Below are 15,217 nucleotides of genomic sequence, written 5' to 3' on the forward strand. Positions count from 1 at the left end.
TGTACAATTACACATGCATGCAACTCGGTGACTGAGAGAAAGAGGAAAGCCTCACTTGAAATTAACTCACTTCGGTTAGAAGTGAGTCCCCATGATGAAATATCATTTTCCATGTATCGCTGACTGCACTAATCTGTGTTTTGCGCCTTCACTGTGTCCCGTTTAGGCTATTAACAATTTCTGTTTTCAAAAGAATAAATATATAATGTAATTATCTTGCTAGGTTTTAATCAGATAGCTGTTCAGTCTTGGATAAAGCCATAATACTTATGTGTTTCTTTGTGATACAGTGAATCATGTGGATAAGACGTGTGTGACCAGCGCAGGTGAAAGCCCTGCATCACGTGAGACATTAGGGTTGTCTTTTTTCTCTATAGTAACTGTACCCTGGCAACCAGTTAGAGTGCCAGTTATACTCATAGTACTCCATACCTCTCTGGCTCCCTCACACACACCCTTCCTCGCCTTCTCCATCACTCACCTCCTCTCTCTCTCCTCCCCATAGCTCTCCCTTTGTGTGTATTTGTGTGTCTGTATGTGAATCAGCTGCATCCTCAGCACCTCAGTCTCCACAGGGGAAGCTGCATCGCTGACACTGTGAGTGCTGTTGCTATTTTCAATTAATCTGACTGTGATATTCTCAAACTTTTTTATTGTTTTTCATTGAAAAAAAAAGTTTCAATATTTGATTGCAATGTGAAAACCGGCTGTGAATTATGAAAAAAACGAAATGCAAATGGCAATTTTATTCGTCATGTTTTATATATTTCCATGGTAATGTTTTGTCTTTGCATTCCTCTATATTTTGTATTTGTTTATTATTTATATTAAACTGGAGATTGGCAACAGCAAAATCTTGATTATTATGTTTTTTTCAAATTTGTTGACAGAAAGCATGCTCCCCTGTTGCTGATGTTTTGTCATCATGACTTAGTGTTTTTATCAGGTATTATTGTACACTCAGCTGTATCTATGAAAGTACTAAAAAGAAATATGCGTTCTCCGTTTATTTGTTTTTCTATTGGCTCATCAGGTTTGTTGATCAGGTCTTTGAGCCAGAATCTTTGCAGGTGTGTAAGAGAGGAGAGGGAGGTCAACATGGGCTCCAGCTCCTCCTCCTATACCCCTAAAACCATTTACCTGGATGTGGAAGGGAAAGTGCAAAAGGTGGGTCCAATTCAGATGGAAATGCTGAATTTCTAATATCTTTTTTTCCCTGTTTATTATTGATATAATGTGACTAAACCCATTTTGGAAATGTATTTTTCTGCTGTGTGAAATGGGCTGGTTTTGGACTATATGTTTAGGCTTTTTTTTGAAAGATTATCCTTTTTTTTGCCTGCAAATATATTTCATGGGATTGGAAATAAATGGAAACACATAAAGATTTAATAATCTTTATGTGTAAATAGATTTTAAAATATCACTGTAGAGGTTGTTGCAAAACTATTTCTACAGTATACACATAAAATAATGGTTAATTAGGTATCTAACTAATGTCAATTTCAATCAATCAAGGGGAATTAATGTTGTATGAATTGTTTCGGCAATACAATCCAAAATATGTTTAAATGCATGCGGCTGGGACTACACAACATGAATTATGGCATTTAAAAATGTATTTCTTAATTTGCCATCTTGACTCACATAGCAAGTATTCCCAGTGGCTAACCTCTGCTGAAGAGGAGATTAGACGATGATGCAGAGCATGTGGCCTTACCGGTGTTACTGACAGAAGCAAACACCCGTTGTTAACGGCTTACACACCAACATTCATTTCTGCCAGCTTTCAGCTCTGTTGTATATGATTGAAAATATGGATTTTTATCAATTTCATCCTTATTTGTTTTGAAGCAGCAATTAAGCTAAGGGCTAGCATAAAAGAAAAAAATGTCTCATGCAATTTCATTTTTGTGTCATAACGACAGTGGAGCAACAGCTTATTGACCATTTAAACAGTCGTGAGAAATGGTTTGACGCTTGAGATGCAGCGTTCCAAACATGCTCAGATCTGGCGATGTAGAGTGCTTCAAGCAGAGAGCTGCCGATGACACATGTCTGTTCAAGAGCCCGAGCCCACGGCCTGAGGCTGAATGTTTGTCTGCTGCACCTGCTCCCTTCAAGATGTAGATCACAGTTTTTGCACAGGGTTTATGCGCCCATGCTATCAACCTTTTAGACTTTTTTTACATTTTATAATCTCTATGCATGTACTACAATGTCCTGTAAACTGGACAGGTTCAAGCTCAGGAATGTGGCTAACTTCTACAGCTCCATGAACACTCACACTCCAGCTGTCCTTATGGGTCTCCCTGGTGACTTGACCTTATTCAACCATGAAACGAGTAGAGCCTTATTTTACATTCCCGTGTGATTCTGTTGTCTGAAAAACACATGAAATTTGATAACCTTCCCACCCTGTACGAACACTGAGGCCTTATATGAAAACCACAGCAGCAGCTTGTACGCAGGTGTGCCAAAAAACCATAGACACACTGTGCTGGGTTTGTGCACGGCAGAAGAGGTTTTGTAATATGATGTGACATGATGATAAGTAGCACATACTACGAAGTTGATCCAATGCAACAGCCTTCTCCCATCATTTCCATTATGTATTGAATTTATACAAAATGTGTTTACCTCACAGGTGGTGTTCAGTGGGCACTGCAGCCCATGTGACATCAAGGAGCTTTTGTGTTCCTCATCTAACATTCCCAGGTTTGTTGTTTTGATTAGTTATTTTAATTATTTACATCACATCCCTCCCTATCTGTGTCTCTGGGCATACTTGAAAACCTTAGATATTTCCCATGAAACTGCACAAAAATATCACAAAACATAAGATTATTATGCAGCAAAACAGCCACTAACATACAACGAGCACTTGCAGCTAACAGACAGACATATCACATTAGCCATGCACATAAAAGCAGACAATAATACATGATTAAAGCAAGATCATCATCATCACCTATACTTCAGTTGTGTGCCTTTAATGAGGAAAATAAAGTTTTAATACGTAGTTATCCTCTTTCATTCTCTACTCTACTTTGTAATAGAGGAGATTATATATTCTTGACACAATGAAGAAATTTAGTTTTGTGTATTTTCTAAAAACTTTTATATAATGCATGTGGATCATTTCTGTTCATCTCTAATCTGATGTTTAGCACTGCTTTAAAAAAATAAAAATGTTCAAAAGACTTTATAGTTATGAAACAGTGTGAAATATTAAGGGGAGTGAATAAAACACAGCGCACTTCTGTTTTTGTCACTGTTCCTCTAATCCTCTCACCGCAGGAACACTGCCATCATGTTGATGGACCCAGATGGAGCCTTGGTCTCCATAGATCCCACCATGCCCACCAACTCTTCAAAGTAACATACCAGCATTATCATATTGTATTTGTATAGAAATCTCAGATTTACATTTCACTTATGTCATCTTTTTCTGAATCCCCACCCCAATTCAGGGCCTTTTTTTCAAACTTCCAACCACAACCAACCGCTAACTTAATTAACCTTGTGCTGAAATTGCTCCATCAACTGTAAATCTTTGCAAAAGAAAAATAATATAAAGAGATTGTTAAACTGATGTCAAGATTTAGGAATAATAATTGATCCTCTTATTTCCTCACAGCTCTCTGTACAAAGTTGTCCCTCTGTCTACTGGTCAAATTGGAGGTACAGCTACAACAGGTCTATTTTCCTTTCACAAATACATTCATGCATCAACAACACATCCACTGTGAAAGTAATAATAAACTTGAAAATACCAATCTTGACAACGTGGTAGCTTTCAAGATGATTTATCAGGAGTGTATTTATGTCCGCAGAGAAGGAGGACATGTTTCAGAACGTGTTGTCCCAGGTGGCTGATCAGTTCAGCAGGTAACGCCTCAGTTGTTCATGTTATGTTGTGGCTGAAGCCTTCCCTTCCCCACCTTCACACATACCTCGCACACATACCTGACACCAGTAACTTTCAATGATAAGCACAAGCTTCAGCCTATGGAGCCTAGTTTAATCAGCCAAGTTCTTTCACCTCTGTCATTTATTTTGAAGGGCCCATTCCAGTTTAATTTTGTCGCCATGATCAATGAACCATGTGAAACGTGTTTCAGCCTCTCATCATTTTCTATTCTTTTGCCCCACAGAGCCTTTCGCATTAACGAGTTGAAGACCGAGGTCACCAACAGGCTAGCAATGCTGGAGAAGAGAGTGGAACGTGAGTGGTACATTTTAGAGTAGACAGTTGAATGAAATGATCCCCCAGAAAATCCCCCTCTAATACAATACTGAGATGTGAGTAAAAATCGAGATACAACTGCAATATTTCCTGTCATCTTGTTTCAGTGGAGGGCTTGAAGGTGGTGGAGATTGAGAAGTGTAAAAATGATCTGAAAAAGCTACGAGATGAGATGACTTCAAGAGGTGGTGGCAGGTGAAATGAATACGAAGTTAGACATTACATTTTACAGGTGTCAACAGAAACCAAATCACGTCAAATTACCTTTTGGGGATTTCTTTCAGAGTAAACTGTCCATGTAAATACAACTTTGACGATGGGAAGAAGGTAACTCCTAGACGAGATGTCCCCAATTACCCCAAAGTATGTCCACTGGGACGACTACTTTAAATACTATTAGAACAAGCTAACTTCATGAATAGTTACAGCCTCATTTGAAGTTCTGATGGACTTGTTTATTTGGCATATACAGTACACACTGTCTCAGGAGACTATTGAGGCACTCAAGAAGCCAACATTCGATGTCTGGCACTGGGAACATAACGAGGTTTGTTGACACTGCCGCTCCATAACTCTATCAGACATTTCCATTCCATGTTGTCCAAGTGACTGATGTCTGAATGTCTTTTCTCTTCCTTTGTGGCTGCAGATGCTAAGTTGTTTGGAGTATATGTACCATGACTTGGGACTGGTGAAGGAATTCAACATGAACCCCATCACACTCAAACGCTGGCTGGTACAGTTAGAGCAGTAAAGGATAACCAAGCACATGGATATATATACCGCCATGCACATGGTGCAGATTCCAAACAAGCTATTACTTACAAGGCAGATGTGTTGCTAAGAGTAATATCAGCATTCTTACACAGATAACAAAATCATTTTAAAATCGTACGGGGCTGGAAATACTTTTGATTTGAGATTCTGCAGTCAGTGGCTGAATAATTTATTCTCTTGTCTTCCAGTTGGCAATTCAGGAGAACTACCGTAATAATCCTTTCCACAACTTTCGCCACTGCTTTTGCGTTAGTCAGATGATGTATGGCATGATTAACCTCTGCAACCTACAGGTATGGTGCATATTTGTGTGTATTCATGATAAGAACAATTGAGCATCATTTTTTACAAGTAGTATTTAGTTTCAAGTACCATTCAATGAATTTCCAGAATTTCCATTTTTTGGGATGATTTCTAAATAACTTTTATTTACACTGTTGTCCAGGACAAGGTGACTCTCACAGATATTGGCATTCTAATGACAGCTGCAGTGTGTCATGACCTGGACCACCCTGGCTACAACAACACGTAATACTCACTATTCTGTCTATAGGTGTGTTAACAGATATAGCACTGCAGATGCCCATTGACCCCGGTATGTTTTGACATCTGCTTCACAACACTGCTGTCAATGTACTGTGAAACTAGTTCAGCATGAAGAGAGTTCGGGTATGAAAACAGGCTGATTCAGATTAGAGTGTTGTTTTTGGTCTGAGTTTTGGGCAGGCGAGGACCTCTCTTATCAGGGAAGCTTCGTTGAAATATCCTATCAATCTATCCATTCACCCGTGTCATCCACCCACCAGGTACCAAATCAATGCCCGCACAGAGCTGGCAGTGCGCTACAATGACATATCTCCGCTGGAGAACCATCACTGTGCTGTGGCCTTCCAGATCCTCTCTCTTCCTGAGTGCAATATTTTTGCAAATGTGGATCCTGAGGCATTCAAACAGATCCGACAGGTGGGACGTAAATTCAAGACAAGCATGCTGAGCTTTATCTTAATCATACATAGTCTTGTCACATATGTTAATCTGAAGACAATTTTGGTCTTAAATGTGTCCTTAAATGTGTCGTGCAAACTGACTTTTGGTTTTATATTTCCAGGCAATCATCACCCTCATTCTGGCCACCGACATGGCCAGACACGGGGAGATACTAGACTCCTTTAAGCAAAAAGTGGACAACTTTGATTTTGCCAATGAAGAGCATGTGACATGTGTATGTATACAAGATCACTTTGCGTCACCACTTGACATCAGCTGTTTATTGTACTGAACATACGAGACCTCAACATAAGCAGGCCTTAATCTGTTGAGCGTGCTGTGATCAGTAGATGCTGTCTGTGTCTTGATGATGTATAGGCTCCTTTATTCTGTGTTTTGTGTTGTATGTATGTTTGTACATGTGGGTGTGTTTTCAGCTGAAGATGGTTTTGATCAAGTGCTGTGACATTTCCAACGAAGTGAGGCCAACTGAGGTAGCTGAGCCATGGGTGGACTGCTTGCTGGAGGAGTACTTCATGCAGGTGACCTCAACCGAAGCATTCACATAACTGAAATCCATTATCTAAATCCATCAAGATGAAGGACCATAGTGGTTGATTGTGAGCAATAGCTAGATGACTATATTTCTACTTATGTGCCTTGCTAGAGTGACAGGGAGAAGTGTGAGGGTCTCCCTGTGGCTCCCTTCATGGACAGAGATAAAGTCACCAAACCCACCGCTCAGATCGGATTCATCAAGTTTGTCCTCATCCCAATGTTTGAGACTGTCATGAAGGTAGGACAATGTGTGTGTACAGATGTGTTCCTTTACCAAGACACACACTGATTATTAATGAATGCTCTTACTGTGGCGTCCAACAGCTTTTTCCTCAGATTGAAGAGATCATGGTTCAGCCTTTGAGAGACTCGCGTGACCACTATGAGGAGCTGAAACAGATTGATGATGCCATGACAGAGGTAGAACCTATTCTATTGTATTCTATCTGTCTGTCTGTAAGCACAATCAAACTTTGTTCAAACCCCCATATCTTTATGTTATACTATACTATTTTCAAAACATGTCAAACTACATCACCTGTTTATAGTCACCTGACACTCTATAACATAGTGGGTAGGCTGAAGGGGGAGTTAGGAAGAGAAGCTTCACCATGTGAAAACTTTTCGAGAAATATTATAATTTAAAGGAATAGTTTAATATTTTGGTTTATTTCTTCTAATCAGATTAGATGACAGCTGTTAGATATAAGGCTATTGTCAGCAGCTGGTTAGTTTAGCTTAGCTGAAAAAGGGCTCTGTGAAGTGTTAACAAAATCCGCCAAACAGCACCTCTAAAGCTCAGCTATTAACACATTATAGATGTACAAAAACCAGTGGTTGAAAACAACGCCTCATCATTTCATGGTGTGCTATGTGCCAGACTATTTCTTGGCTCTGACCAGTTGCAGGCAAGTCAAATCAAGTAAATTGTTTTTACACACACATTGATCACAGGCAAAAGTGACATTTCTGCATGGTTTCAAACATGTCATTGTGTAGCATTGATGAGGCTGGCAGTGTACATACCAAAGTACACTGCTAGTCTTGACAGTAAGCAGAGTGTAAGGGCTTAAAACAATGAAATACTCCTACTGTGAGAGGAAGGGATGTAGAGAACAAAACCAAATAAATCTACACAGCGTCATCGAAGCATTTCACCTGAAGCTACCAATTATCAGTTATGAAATTTGTGTTTCATGGGTGGGGTGACACACATGCATACACACACGCACGCACATATTAAACCACTTGCTAACATAAAGGTGTGTCTTTTGTTCAATGAGGCACAGAAGAAAAAAACTGAAAATATGTCATTAGGCGGGAAGAAGAAGTAAGCTCTGCAGTGAGTGAGTGCTGTGGTATCTGTGTAAGTAAAAGCAACTGACTCCTTTAGTGTTTTAGTGTTAGTTTCATGAGTGCACTCTGTCTCTGCCTCTCTCTGGCATCTCTGCACAGCAACTCTCCTCTCTAGTGATCTCTACAAAAGCCACACCTTTAGGAATGTGCAGCACTTTCATCGCTTTGGATTTTCCTTTTTAATTTAGCACCAAAGTTCATATCAATTTACTCACAAAAGGAAAACCAAAGGGGGTTATCTAATTTAGTCGGCTCAAGCTAAATTGGCTCAGCTTGGGAAATTCTCAGGCAGTGCTAGGGTCTTGGCTACGTGGAAGTCAATCGGCCTTCAAAAAAAAAGAGAAAGAAAGACCAAATCAACAGCTTACAAGAAAGAAACATAAACGTCTTTTTGATTCTCTTTGATTTCTGTAACGTCCTGCCACAATAGGACTTCATTCATTTTGCTGTCGTCGCAGCTGGAAACATAGTGATGAAATTGTCCCTCATTTGTTTTTGTTTGCTTTTAACACCATGTTAACTCTTTTTATACAATGACGAGAAACAACATTTTCTGCTTATTAAATTAAACTACAACCCTCTTTTCTGTAAAATGTGCCAGTTGTTGAGTCTCTGTGAGTAATTTTTGACATTCCACATAAGAATGTCAATTCTCTTAGCTCCTAAGGCAAGTTCAGTCCCATAGACTTTATCTTTGGTCAGGCATGGTTTGCGCTGATCTAGGTACATCTCTTTGTGAGTGAATTGTCTTCTAAACCTAGATTCAATAGTGTCCCGCTGCAGAGCTCCAGGCATGGGCACCTCCGTTGGTGGGACCCATCTCCATCGCCAGGACCCATGTTAGAAAATCAATAAATTACGTTTACAGTCCACTGTATTATATTGTGCAGTGTATTGTTTTATAGCGCTTATTGTTTGGAAATAAAGTAGCCTACTGAGCATATATTTAACACATTATATCACATTCGTACAGTGTTGGAATGTAACATGTAAGTACATTTACTTGAGTATAATTTTGACATACTTACTTTGAGTATTTCGAACTTTACATTTCTACTCCACTACATTTCAGAGGTAAATATTGTACTTTTTACTCCACTTCATTTATCTGACATATAAAGTTAGTCGCTACTTTTTAAATATAAAAACATTATAATATGCTTATTTTATATGAAGCAGTAGCCTAGTATAGTAGAATACAAAGCATCTCAAATACATTGATGAATTGCTTAAGATACTTCTGTACTTTTACTTAAGTAACATTTTGAATTCAGGACTATTACTTGTTTTTTTACTGCAGTATTTATACTTTTACTTAAGTACTTCTTTTGTCCATTGCATTACTCCCATACCACAAAACCTACAGCAATAACACCAAGGTAAAGAAAACCTTGATATTACACTACAACAGTACTTATGCGTTCAGTAATGTTATTTAGCTGCGCTAATGTCATTAGCAAACTAACGTTAACGTTAGGACAACAACAGGGGAACAAAAAGCTTAATGTAGCCTAATCATTTCAGCATTCAACGTTAAGGTTGTTGCAAGTTTTTTGGAGCTTAATGTTACATAACTTAACTTTAGTTACAGTTATTTCAACATATTTAATCTAGGGTTGGCAATCTTAAGAAACTAGCAAGAGTACGCTAATTTTTCAAAATGATCCAACCGAAAAACCCAGCCCAGTGTTACCAACTCTTCTCCAATGAGTATCAGCCGTTCTTTAAGCTCGGAACTGGAAATGGTTTGACGGACAAGTGGGCCCGAGCCTGGAGCTCTGCAGCTAGACCCTTCTCCCTAGTTTTAGTTTTATCTTAACATCCAGCTGTGTCTCTTTGCCTCCTAATCTAAACTCTTATTTTATTGCAGGGGTCTTCTTTTGTGATCAAACTCAGGACAGACTTTAAAACATGTGATTGAGGCCTCGGTGAAGACATTCTGTGCTGCGTTGTGAAGATGGCAGATGGATCAGGATCAGAATGGAGAGAAAAGAGATTGCTTGGCAACATACTGAACTAAATTTAGGTGTCAAGGTTGCATATCTTGAACTTTGACTTAGACTTTAACACTGGATGTAACAGAGAGGGACCTCTCCGTATATGTATGTTTTTCATGTTCTCTCTACTCTTTTGTATTTCAGTGTCTCAAGAGTTTGAAGGAACAATTTATCCAAAAAACAAATCTATTTAAATGTTTATTTCCATGCAGAATAGGACTCATGGAAAATACTTTCCATGAGTAGAAGAATAAAATGCACCAAAGTATGATGTTTTCACCTCAATGTAGCAATATGTTTTCGATTGATATGGTGCACTGAGTGTTTTCCAAAGAAAGATGCAGCTTCGCACCTTTATTTTTTATGTTCACTCACAATGAGCAGTTAATTAAACCATCAAGACTGTGTGTGTTCTCTTACCTTAATCAACACTGTTATCAATACCGTTCAATAAAATAAAGCCACACAAGGTCCAAGGTTTTATACATATGTCCTGTAAAAAAAGTTTTTGATGTCTCGCAATAGATGTAAAACTGTGTTTTGTATGTCTGTCCATCTGTCACACACTCTTCATAGATAAAGGTTAGACAACACGCATTTCAGAGTGTCTTCAGAGTGTTTCCATACTAACTCAGTCACTTTATTTAGTAGAAAAGATTTTAAAACAACAAATGGTGACCAAGGTTTGTTCGAGAAAAGTTAAAAAAAAATACACAATAAGCCTGATATGAAACTTATAATGATCACATAGAATGAAGCGAGGCCTTGGTAGAAGTGACCTGCTGACTGCGTCCTTGTAGCCACATGACTTGACTATTACTGTAGATAAACGTGAAAGTTCCTTCCTGCCCTAAGAAATAGTTTGACAAAACTATCTCAACTAACTATCTCTGGCAGCCGTATTACTCAATCTTCATCAAGTTTGTTTAGTTGTCATGGGGGATGTTCCCATACAAGTTCATTAGCTGTTATGATTCCAGTCATTGCACTTTTTATCCGTTTTAAAATGCTCAATGCTTGCCTGTCAACAGATCCATCTTCATTACAACTAAGCAAATTATTGTTGCTGATAAGGACCATGTGATACAAAGATCCAATCACTCTTTAGTGTGGATTGTTTTTCATATCACTGCAGATTATTGACACATGCTGTTGATTCCATAACAAACCACAGCAAGAGCCTATTTAGATAATTGTGGTCACATTTCACTTATTGGATTCAGTTATTTATTGACATCTTCACGTAAAAACAATACTTATTTCTGTTGTGTCCCATTACAATCAGACTATTTCTCCCTTCCGACCCCACATGTAAGACTGCATGATCTTAACATCATTAATTGTCGTGCAGAGATTCCATTTTCAGGCAGCTCCTCTGCTCCATCATCCTGACTGAAATACATTTTATTGCTGCATGTTAGACTTGAGGGCTAGAAATGTGTTGAAATATGAGCAGTTATCCAATGTGTACCACCCAAAGGTGCCACTTATCTCAGCCCGGACCACGCCCCTCCCTCTCTCCACAGCTTCCCTTCGAGCCACATCAGATCTGGGTGGTTTTCCTCCAGCTGCTCCACAGTGTTTTTATTACCAATGCGTTTTTAGCAATATGTCGCCGATAACTCCAGAGGGATTATTTCCTCACCTGTTGGCTTCACCTCACGCACGCTGAATACCACCTACACAGCTCTGATGAAATCATTAATAATACAGAGTAATGAATGAAACACCAAAGACTTTATTTGTGCTGCATATTTTTATTTAGGTTTGCTTGTGCATTCCAAATTCAAGTAGGAGAATTCATGAACTTCAATTTCACTCCTGTAGTCTATGGTTGAGATTGAGATTGATTAAAATCACTATTTATTCACATGTTGATGGTCTGATGGTTCTTTTGAATGAACATGACCTTTCGTGTGCATACTGCTGCAATCCCACTTGTAAATTGATGATCTCAAAGCAATAAAAAAGAAGAAAAACGAAGGTTTTTTTAATGCTTTATTTGATCTTTTTTCTAAGAGTGTGACAACATGGTTCTCAGCATGCAGATGTTTTTGTGAGTGCCCCCAACGCTTATAATTTCTTCACATTTCAGTTCACCAAAAGATGAATCACTCAACTTGAGCATCCACCCAGCCTGCTAACTTGTCATTCTGTTAGATGTTTCCATCAGTGCTAATTAAATCGACTGATATCTAAAACCCTTTTGTCATTCTCTTTGCCTAAAGGCTGGGTGTCCCATCATGTATAACTGCCACAATACTTCAATGGGCCCGTTTGTTGACGTGAAAGTGGATACTGTGTCTGTGTCAAATGCATCTTGATGGTGGTTAAATGAGCAAGTGTTTTTCTTTCAGTGGGCTTGCACGATAGTGGACCTTAGCGTGCAAAGGAAGGGGAGGTAGACGTTTGATCAGGGGTTTGGGACGTTATGATTCATGCAAATTCATAGTCAGGATAGCAGTTTTATTTACATATTACAGTAACATTACTTCAAAAAATGTTATACTATCAAAACAAAAATGTTTGACTTTGAGGAAATAAAACATAATGTATTAGAATTCATATTTTAATGTTGTTACACAGGTGTAGTAAATCCTGAATTTTCTCAAACTTTGAGCCTGGTCATGTATATTGATGCATGGTGAAAATTGGTGCAGTCTGAGTGTTTTCCTCCCATTCATCTCTGCTTCGTTGGGTCTTTTTTTTGTCCCTACCACTTGTGGGCTACAAAGTTAGAAATGTTCAAATCCTGCACATAGCATCTTTAATTGCCATTATTTGTTAAATGTCCTTTATTTTCTTCTGGTGTCCAAAAGAGCTCCGTTAATTTATTGATTTAGTTATTCAGCTCTTTATTTTCTACAATTATTTTAATTCAAAATGTCATTATTATGTCTTTAACTGACTTAAATCCGGGATCACATGTCTGCACCAGTACAAATTCAGATTCTCAGGCAAGAGAAAGTTTACAAAACTCATTTAAGTCCTTCCATCTAGTTTTATTGCAGTTGATCAGGTGAGAAAGAGGTATACAGGAATATTAATCAAAATTGATAAAACACTCAGCAAGCAAAGCAGCACAGAGAAGACAGAAACAGAGAGAGAAACACGTCTGTTGTGTCTGCAGTGTTATTGCCTTGTAAATATGTTTTGGCTTGGCCACAGTAGCAGTCATGTGTTACAGTGATAATAATGGATATAGTGCTGACGAAATGCAATCCCTTTCTCTCATTTGTTCTGCCATTCAAAAGGAAAAGCAATTTCACCTTCATGTGTGTTCTGCAAATTTTCATCAAAATAAATAAACTTTCAAGTTAAGACTTTGGACCAAAACTAGGAAAATGAGATTCTCTATTTATTATTTTCTTTCTCAGTACTTTCCCATGTCAGAACGCACTGTGGCTAATTCCTCCCAGCATGCTGTCTTCTAGGGGTTAAGGTAAAAGGACGCGCACGTGTGTGTGTGTGTGTGTGTGTGTGTGTGTGGCTTTCCAAAATTGCAGCAGAAAGCCGTAGATGATATATGGCCTAGTTTCATGTGAAACTGGTTAAAATACGCCACACATGGCGATGACTCAAGTCTGACTGTACCACATAGCTGTTTTACTACCTTGATGTTCATGCATCTGTTCTTCATTATGTAGCTCCAGTTTTTTTTACAAGAATCTGAATGAACTGAATGTGTAAGCTGTAGGATTCTCAACCAAGTCTATGTAAACACATGCGACCCTCCGTTTATCTTTTGTCGGACCACAGATTAGACAGTGGCGTTGGTCAGGGGAATGAATAAGCCACACAGGCTTTTCTTTGCTGACTAGACAACAGCGAAGCCCAGGCCTGTTTCATGTGAGCAAACACGTATGCAGACAAAGCCAATGTTGTGGGAGAAAGGCAGTTAAAATCATCAGGGATGTCTCATTCGCCTGACTCCCACATTCACAAGAATGTCCAGCTCCTTGTTTGGACTGTGAGCACTCAAGCTAGATTTACTGAAGACAGTTACATCCCGAACAAGAATGGTGAGAAGTCAAAGGTCAGAAGTGAGAGTTAACCCTAAATTCTGGTTCTGCATTTTTGTGTCAGAGACTGCTTAGTGGTGAAGAAAACAAAGAACAGTGTGAGATGGTGGAAATCGCAGCACCAAAACAAAATAGTTTTTCTATTCACTCTCTCGTAGAAAACACATCCACTGTTGCAGTGGCTGTCCCTTTATCCCCCCCCCTTCTCTCATGTCCTTAATGTTTTGGGGTAGTTTTAGCAATAAATCAATGTAAAAATCATCTAACAAGTTGGTTTAACAGCTAAACTTTTTTTTTTACAAGGTAGACCTCACACACTCAGCCAAAGGGCTTTGAGACACCTGCACTATATGCTGATTAAGCAAGTATTAAACTTAATGTTTCCATGAAGTTCTATCAGGCAAATACAAGGCTACATACACTTTAAAGTGCCATAACATTTAGAAATAATTTTGGTGTTTGTTTACGATCCGCATTTCTTACCTGAACACACTGTGTGCGTCCAGGTGCTGAAAAAATATATGTTGAATGCATTTCCTACTTTTAGGAGACTGTAGGGTTTTACTGTCACACGCTAAAGTAAATATATTGAAGGATCTCATTTCCAAAGAACTGTACGCTTGGAGGCTACCTCAGCTCAAGTATTCATTTCCTGCATTTTACTATTGTTTCGTTAGTATCCTTGACTTTCTCAGGCTTGAGACCCCGACGAGTTACTTCTGCCCTGGTGATGAATGTCAGAGAATAGCTATACCTGAGCCTGGATGCTCTGTTTGTCTGGGAATTTCGTGAAATGTGTTGTTGTTGGTCAGTATTATGCAAGAAGCTGAACTTTATACCAATTGTGTACTTTATGGTTGCACAGATCATTCATGCTCTATCATTTGTATTTATTTGTTTCTGGTTTGAGGCGTATATTAAAAGCATGCAAACAGCACAGACATTGGGACATGGAAAGGTATTTGTTTTCCTCAAGCTGCCATGGCTGTTGGGACACTTGTGGGACATATTTTCTTCCACTTTAACTTTGTACAACAAAATATTGCACACACAGTCCCTGTGGTTATTCCTTCACACTTTAACATTTTGTATGTGTTGAAACAGGAGCAATTATCTTATATTTACCATCTACAGTGTTTTTTTAGTTTAATTACACTCTGCACATCAGAGACAGTCTTAATGTTTCCCCTCATTTTCAATTTACAACCTTCCAAAAACAGACATTTTACTGGTTTGCTGTTTTTCACAGGAGAGGCAGTTAAATTAACAGT

The 15,217-nt window shown here is 38.6% G+C and overlaps 1 protein-coding gene across 7 annotated transcripts; it reads left to right on the plus strand.

Moving 5' to 3' along the window:
- The first annotated feature begins 476 nt into the window (after positions 1 to 476).
- pde9ac (phosphodiesterase 9ac) lies at positions 477 to 11,854 on the plus strand. 7 transcript variants are annotated; one of them, XM_031861282.1, is made up of 21 exons: positions 477 to 597; positions 891 to 946; positions 1,034 to 1,167; positions 2,648 to 2,718; positions 3,301 to 3,378; positions 3,641 to 3,699; positions 3,837 to 3,891; positions 4,158 to 4,228; positions 4,357 to 4,444; positions 4,534 to 4,612; positions 4,722 to 4,796; positions 4,899 to 4,985; positions 5,215 to 5,319; positions 5,472 to 5,554; positions 5,833 to 5,989; positions 6,135 to 6,248; positions 6,451 to 6,555; positions 6,681 to 6,809; positions 6,896 to 6,991; positions 7,855 to 7,937; positions 9,798 to 11,854. In XM_031861282.1, the coding sequence occupies exons 2-20, from the start codon at positions 913 to 915 to the stop codon at positions 7,903 to 7,905; spliced, it is 1,671 nt and encodes a 556-aa protein (XP_031717142.1). In that variant the 5' UTR covers positions 477 to 597; positions 891 to 912; the 3' UTR covers positions 7,906 to 7,937; positions 9,798 to 11,854. The 7 variants fall into 7 exon arrangements, with proteins under 7 accessions (XP_031717142.1, XP_031717144.1, XP_031717145.1 ...); XM_031861284.1 differs by having other exon boundaries at positions 7,861 to 7,937; XM_031861285.1 differs by having other exon boundaries at positions 3,641 to 3,684.
- The last annotated feature ends 3,363 nt before the right edge of the window (positions 11,855 to 15,217 follow it).

The sequence above is a fragment of the Anarrhichthys ocellatus genome, unplaced genomic scaffold, assembly GCF_004355925.1.
Source record: "Anarrhichthys ocellatus isolate YVR2014 unplaced genomic scaffold, GSC_Weel_1.0 scaffold24, whole genome shotgun sequence".
Lineage (NCBI taxonomy): Eukaryota > Metazoa > Chordata > Actinopteri > Perciformes > Anarhichadidae > Anarrhichthys > Anarrhichthys ocellatus.